This window comes from Triticum dicoccoides, unplaced genomic scaffold, assembly GCF_002162155.2.
Source record: "Triticum dicoccoides isolate Atlit2015 ecotype Zavitan unplaced genomic scaffold, WEW_v2.0 scaffold175832, whole genome shotgun sequence".
Classification (NCBI taxonomy): Eukaryota; Viridiplantae; Streptophyta; class Magnoliopsida; order Poales; family Poaceae; genus Triticum; species Triticum dicoccoides.
In genome coordinates this window covers 1-7849 of record NW_021223648.1, presented here as the reverse complement: position 1 = coordinate 7849, position 7849 = coordinate 1, and the positions used below count along the sequence as shown (strand labels likewise).

Genomic DNA, 7849 nt, shown 5'->3' with positions numbered 1-7849 from the left:
AGGAAACAAACAGAAAAACAAAAAAGGCCCAGAACCTAAGCCAGATGCAGTCCAGCAGAGAGCAACCTAGGAAACAGGCCTAATCTTCCTTAGTTGTCTCAGTCGCCGACTGAGACTTCACGAAGTCTCAGTCGACTGAGTCTTAGACAGACCCTTGTTTCTCAAAAATACCAAATCCGATATAGAACCCCTGCAAAGATGCTTTGTTTTCATGAAGTTAAAAATCTTTGACGATACGCTAATTGAATAAAAAGCTCTCCTCCAATTGATTGAGCTACAATTTGTTTCTCAGAAATACCAAACCCGACGCAAAGATGCTTCGTTTTCAAGAAGTTAAAAATCTTTGAGGATACGCTAATTGAATGAATGGAATACTCTCCTCCAATCGGCATGTAGTCAGCGCGCGATCCCTCTGGCTGTCTGCTTGCCTATAAATACATGGCGAGAGACTCTCCTTCCTCTCACGTACGCAAAGTAACCGTGTATTGTTCAGCGTGAGCATGGCTTCTTCTTCCTTCGTCGCTTTCGTGGCTCTAGCCAGCAGCTGCCTCCTCATCCTCCATTCGCGCAGCGTCTCCGGCTGGTCTGACGGCGGCGCGACGTGGTACGGTCCCCGCCACGGCGCCGGCTCTGACGGTAGGTATATTGGTATATATAGTCATATGCCTTGCATGGACATGCAGACCTCCACGTTGAGAGTGCATGCATGCTAGGACGCGTACATACAAATATAGAATAGCACATAGTAGTAGTTGTTTACGTGTATTTCGTAGTGATCGAGTACTGACGCGTGCATGGGCGTGCTGCAGGTGGTGCGTGCGGGTACCATGGCGACGTGGAGCAGCCGCCGTTCTCCGCCATGATCACGGCGGGTGGCTCATTGCCTTGCTGTGTATGGTAGATGCACACCTCGCACCACCGTGTGGTTTGGGTTGGGGACTAGTGAAGTTGTTAGCATTTGTATGGCAGATTCTCCACCTTAAGTAATAAAGTCCCCTTTTTCCCTCGCAAAAAAAAAAAGATGCCAACTGATCTTTCGAGTATTAAATTTATGTTGAAAATCTTGACTACTACTACAAAAAAAAGCCACTAACATAATATATTTAGGATTTCAAGAATGGTCTCTGAATAAATTTTCAGAGAACATAAGAAGAAAAGGTGACTTGCACAAAATAAAATTCATGCAACTTACAAATAGCAAAAGTGGAAAAATAGTATCAAATCTGTAGAGCACTTCCTTATATTTATTCATGGATTTTGTTTTCCTTGGTGGCCGATTTGCTTTAGATTATGGCCTGAAGTTACTTGATTTTTCATGATGGTCCTAATTAAATCTATTGAGTTTATGATTGCCCAAAGTTACTTCACTGATCTAGTGTTTCATAGACATGGATCGACCTAAAATTTGGTATGTCTTTGTTTCATAACCATATAATGGAAACTAGACGCGCCAAAATCAAACTATCATTGATCTATATTACTAACATAGCATATCATTAAATGAAGAAATAATGATATCATGATAGTGTATAAATATTATATCATGATACTAAATATTATATCATAATTGGAAATAATGAATAAATGAGGTGCTGCTATGAGACATACAAAACAATCAATGAGGTCATCTAAAGGACAAATCAGTCGTAACATGCACTATGAAGGTACTATCATACACTAGTATCAAATCCATAATACTCTCTAGAGGTATAAGGCATACACTATCTTAATTTTAATCACTATAATTATTTAGGAGCATGCGAACATTAATTTCTAGAGATAAAGATAATACATTGTACAACATGTTTTTTGCTTTCTCTAATTGATGTGGAAGGCATAAGAAAATAGCTTCTGATCAACCATTGTGCATGCCCTTACTCATATGAATTCATCTTGAACATATATAGCAAAATGATACCTACATATCACATCGTTATGTCTTGAAGGTACATGACTATAACCATCAGTAGGGCCTATCCTACGTTGTACAACAATTTGTGATTTGTGTATATATTGTTTTGATGACTTTAGTGTCTGGTCGATGAATTGTTTTTCTGTTTTGGGGTAAAAAATGTCATACTGTATGGGGGTGATAGTCAATTATGCACACATGCAAGCAAAATTAACCAAAGGACAATGATAACCATATTAAAATGTCTACTCATTGAAAAGGCTACCTACCAAATCTGGGAAAATGTAATGTAATAAAATAGCAAACTTAATAAGGGGGTGATCTACCAAAATATTATGTCTTTATTAATCAGACAACAAATAAAGAATCGCAATATGGAAGCGGTCGCAGGACCAGCTATGAGTGGGGCCACAGTCAGTGGGCTCCATGAGGCTTGCCGGAGCTACCCGCATGGCTAGAGATGTCACCGTTGGCGGGAATAGTGGTTAGGGAAGGAAGCTTCCTCCCACTGAAGTAGGAAATAGCTGATAGCGCTTGTTAATTTTTGTTACTTCAGGTGTTAATTCTTTGTACTGCCATGACAGTAAATGAATGAATCAAAGTATTAAGCATCCATTACAGATGCTCTTACCTAGGGGTTCCTCGTCTAAAATAGAAGGTTGGAGGTTCTGAAAATTAAGGAATGCAATTTCTTTGAAAAAACTTTGAAAACGGTGAAACAAATTTTGCGGATACGCTCATTAAATAAAAATATCCCCTCACCACGACATTTAATCAGTGTGTGATCTCTCTGGCTCTCTGCTGCCTATAAATACATGTCAAGAGACTACACTTGCTATCACACACATCACTTACCTATCTCAGGTTCATTCCCTTCTTCCTCTACATACGCGGAGCAACCGTATATTGTTCACCACGAGCATGGTTTCTTCCTCCTTTGTGGCTCTAGCTAGCAGTTGCCTCATCATCCTCCATTCGATCCATTGATCGATTGTCATCTCTTTGATTTCTTCGCTCGCAGGGTTCCGTGCAACTGGCATGGGCTGGAGATCACCTTTAGGGTGGACGGCGGCTCCAACCTGAACTACCTTGCGCTGCTCATTGAGAACAAGGCTGGTGACCGTGATCGGTCAACGGTGGAGCTTCAGCAGCGCGGCGGCAGCCGGGCGCCGATGCAAGATTCGTGGGGTATGGTGTGGAAGTACAACTCCGGGTCCACCCTGTAGGCACCCATATAGATCCGCCTCACCTCCGGCTCCGGCAAGAAGCTCCTCGCCAGCAATGTCATCCATTCTGGCTGGCAGGCTGGCAGGACCTACCGATCCATTGCAAACTTCCAGTGATTGAGTGATCATTGCATCAGTCGAATCTAGTACCTATGTTAATTAATTATTAGCCACGTGCATGTCTGTAATCGACATTGATAATTCAAAATGGAAATTGATGTGGCAGATCTGACCATATGATAAATATTGCTAAACCCACAAGATTACTGCCAACTGAGTTGTTTGTCAGTCTTTCTAGTTTAAACTTATATTGAAAATCATGACGCCTATAAAAAACTCAGTTGCTTAATTTAGGATTTCAAAGAATGGTCCAAGTAATTAATTAATATACACTGAAAAATAGTGCCAGGTCTTGAAACAGAGTGCGCCCTTAAATTCACGCATGGATTTTAATTTGTTTTCCATGGTAGCTGATTTTTTTGTAGATTATGGCCTAAAGTTACTTGATTTCCCATGATGTTCATGAGTCTACGATTGTTCAAAGTTCCTTATTTGTCTTAGTGTTTCTTACACATTGATCAACCCTAAAATTTGGTAATTGCTTATGCTTTGTTTCATAACAGGACAGTGGGAACTAGGCGTGCCGAAAACAAACTAGTGTTGTTCTATATACAAAGCATAGATACATATGACTTTGTTGCAAGAGAGATAAATGAAAAGGTGGTTTGTATTCTCTTAGCTAAGAGATGATATCAAGATGTCATCTCTCAGTCGTACGATTTCAGGAGTGCGCAAATAATGGCTAGAGATAAAAATAATCCCTTGTATAACATGCCTTCTGACTTGTCTAGATGATGTGGAGCACATAAGTAAATACAATCTTATCAACCATTATGCATGCCCTTGCATATGACTTCGTCAGTATATCTTGAAACATATAGCCATAAGATAGATACATATGACTTCGTCAATATATCTTGAAGGTACAAAATTACAACCATCAGTAAGGCCTATGTTATGTTGTACTCCCTCCGTTTTATTTGCATTGCATATTAGCTTTGTCTCAGGTCAAACTTTGTAAATTTTGACCCATTTCGTAGAAGAAATAATTGACATCTACATTACCAAATCAAAAACAAATACTATTAAATTCATCACTGAATATATTTTCATAACATATATATGACTATTATAAATGTTCTTATTGTTTTCTATAAACTTGATCAAACTTTATAAAGTTTGATGTAGGACATAGCTAATATGGAGATTAAATAAAATGAGAGTACACACTATTTCTGGAGACCAAGATATATACATATACAACCAAAAGATATATACATTTGACTTCGTCAATGTATCTTGAGGATGGGTGGCTCCTGGATCATTCTGTGTTTTGGGAATGTGTCTATGTTGTACTCAGTGTTTTATAGAAAGAAGATGGTGGAAACATATAGAGCCAAAACATAAATGTCATTGATGATTTATACAATCAAACGATAGATACATACGTCTTCATCAATATAGTTCGAAGCAATGCCACTCCAGTATAGTACGGGTTGTGTGAGTGTGTGCATGTGTATGTATTTGCGTGTAATACTCTTCGGTTTTACAAAGAAGAAGATAGGCATACATATAGGGTTAAAGAAAAAACCTGGTGAAATTTTGGTTTAAGATGATAAATATATTGGCCTTTCTATTACCCAAGGGCACATGGAAAGGAGGGAAACTCCAGTTCGTTGAAAATTAGTTCCATTGACACCTCTTGTTGGAGAAATGCCTTCCACCCGGTAGGAACACACGAGCCTTTTTGATTCACAAGTAATAAATTACTGGCTAAATACCCGTGTATTGCTATGAGACGGAACAATATTTAAAAATAGTGACCCATGACCTATTGTCCTCGGCGTCACCGTTGTCCTTGAAGGCGCAGTCGAAGCCCTCGACCGTCGGCGCTTGGCCGTCCTCGAGCGAGCGACTGTCGACCTTGCCCACGAACGGTTCGGCTATTTTGATCAAACTATGTATTTGGTGGCTATTTTGATTAATACCATGGCTATATGGATCATTTTGATATAGAGGCCGAGGTAATCCTCCTTTGAAACAAAAACACCTATGGGTTGTTTACAAACTTTTCACGTAATCTTTCAACTAATTCTCGTTTCCTTGGATTTCACCAGATGGGCTCCGCTGAATCCAATCATTGGCTGGCACATCACCTCTCAGTCTTAGGGCATCTCCAAGGAAGACATGTAAAACATTGGTCCGGATACATTTGTTCACTTTTGCAATCTAATGGGGACATGTATCAATCCGCGAAGCTGTTCGGACGTCCAAAATCCGGTATTTTGAAGACAAAAGTGGGGAGGCTTTGCCAGAGTCTGAACATGCAATTGACCAATCACATAAGTGGTCCCTCTCTTCTCTCTCTTCTCCCATCTGCACATGCATGGTCCCCCTCTTCTCACTTTCCTCCCAATCCATAAATATTCGACCACATGCATGGTCACCACCTACCTTTTCTCTTCTCAGCTGGTTATTTTGCAATTAGTGTTGCGGAAGGATCCAACGGTCATACCCAGTTGTCCACTACGCATGGATGGTATGATCTACTGCATCGTGCAGAAATCGTCCAGATACTATCGTGTGTGTAGCAGCGTTGTTAGTGTTGTATTGCTTCCTCCTGTACCATGTTTGCGGACCACGTCCGGACATAAAAACAGACATATACCGGAGAAATTTACAGATCGGCGTTGGAGATGCTCTTAAGTCTACACTATACAGTAGGTGGAGGTACACTGAAAAAAATACAGTAGGTGGAGGTGGAGGGGAGGGATTGTTGGCAGCGGGTCAAAATGGTCACATATATGTCAACCAACTATAGGATAGAACATTCGACCTGAAACGAAATGAAAATCTGTTACACTCACTCATTAAGCAAAAAGAATCCCTTCAAATCTGTATTTAACCGTCAGCCTGCGATATCTCTAGCTCTATGCTCATATGATACTTATTATTGTGATCGGCCTAATGGATAGAGATAGTCCCAAAATCTTTACTAATATACTCATTAAATAAGAAAACATATCCCCTCGAATCCATATTTAATCAGCATGCGATATCTCTAGCTCTCTGCAGCCTATAAATCAAAGTACATGGCAAAAGATTACGCTTGCTATCACACACACCACCGGATCTGCCTCCAGTTTGTTCCCTCTTCTTTCTCTACGGACTGGCCTGCGCGGAACAAGCATGGCTTCTTCTTCCTTCGCCGCTTTAGCGGCTCTAGCCATGAGCTGCCTCCTCATCCTCCTTCCGTGCAGCGTGTCCGGTTGGTCTCATGGCGGCGCAACATGGTACGTTCCCCCCGAAGGTGCAGGCACTGACGGTACGTAAGTGCACACACATACAATATTTATAGTCATATATTTTCTTCATCTGAAAAAGTTTGTCTCTTAAATGGATGTATCTAACACTGGCCATTTGAGAGACAAGCTTTTTCGGCTGAAGAGAGTATATGGATTTGATGCATGCTAGGACGTGTATATAGTTGTTTATTTGTACTGGCGCGTGCATCGGTGCATGGGCGTCCTGCAGGTGGTGCATGCGGGTACCAGCGCGACGTGGAGAAGCCGCCGTTCTCCGCCATGATCACGGCGGGCAGCCCCTCCATCTTCAAGAACGGCAAGGGCTGCGGCGGTTGCTACCAGGTGAGATGCACCGGCAATGCCGCTTGCTCCGGGTTTCCGGTGACCGTGGTCGTCACAGACGAGTGCCGTGGCGGGCCGTGCCTGGCCGAGGCTGCCCACTTCGACCTCAGCGGGAAGGCGTTCGGCGCCATGGCGAAGCCCGGCCAGGCCGACAACCTCCGCAAAGCCGGCAGCATTAGAGTCCATTACAACCGGTAAGCTCTTGCTAGCTAGCTAGCGCACACAGCTCTCACGCCCAGTGCTCCGTGCATGTTCCATCGATCAACTGTCGTCTACTCCTATGTCAAAAAAGTTGATACATGAGTATCTGAACAAATCTAAGACAAACTTTTTGGGACGAAGGTAATATTCGATTTCTTCTCTCGCAGGGTTCCGTGCAACTGGCACGGGATGGACATCGTTTTCAAGGTGGACGCAGGCTCCAACCCGAACTACCTCGCAGTGCTCATAGAGTACGAGGCTGGCGATGGAGACCTGTCGGCGGTCGAGCTTCAACAGCGCGGCGGCGGATGGGCATCGATGCAGGAGTTGTCGGGTGCGGTGTGGAAGTACAACTCCAGGTCCACCCTGCAGGCGCCCATATCGATCCGCCTCACCTCCGGCTCCGGCAAGCAGCTCATCGCCAGCAATGTCATTCCCTCCGGATGGCACGCCGGAAGGACCTACCGGTCCATCGTAAACTACTAGTGATCGAGCGATTGATCGGTTTGTCGAGTACCAATGGGCACATGTGTGGCCTTGTGTAATCGACATTGATAATTTGATACGGAAATAGTAGATGTTTCCATCATGCTTGAAAATTTTCAAATAATGTGGAAAAAATTGCTTTCTTGGAATATTTTGGTAGATGTGTTGTATGTCTGTCTAGGGCGTGGCTATACCTCAATCAGCTGGAAAAAACTTTGGGGTCAGTCGATTTTTTCAACCGCCGGAAAATCAATGGCCACACCTTTTCTTCAACCTCCAAGCACCTTCCTTCCACCACCAACTACCACCGGCCTAAC

General features: G+C 42.7%; 2 protein-coding genes across 2 annotated transcripts; both read left to right on the top strand.

Moving 5' to 3' along the window:
- Positions 1 to 482: 482 nt before the first annotated feature.
- On the top strand, positions 483 to 1012 carry LOC119344610 (putative expansin-B14). The gene is made up of 2 exons (XM_037614995.1): positions 483 to 636; positions 810 to 1012. The coding sequence occupies exons 1-2, from the start codon at positions 501 to 503 to the stop codon at positions 899 to 901; spliced, it is 228 nt and encodes a 75-aa protein (XP_037470892.1). The 5' UTR covers positions 483 to 500; the 3' UTR covers positions 902 to 1012.
- Positions 1013 to 6318: 5306 nt separating this feature from the next.
- On the top strand, positions 6319 to 7756 carry LOC119344609 (expansin-B15-like). Its single transcript, XM_037614994.1, has 3 exons — positions 6319 to 6523; positions 6733 to 7039; positions 7214 to 7756. The coding sequence occupies exons 1-3, from the start codon at positions 6388 to 6390 to the stop codon at positions 7530 to 7532; spliced, it is 762 nt and encodes a 253-aa protein (XP_037470891.1). The 5' UTR covers positions 6319 to 6387; the 3' UTR covers positions 7533 to 7756.
- The last annotated feature ends 93 nt before the right edge of the window (positions 7757 to 7849 follow it).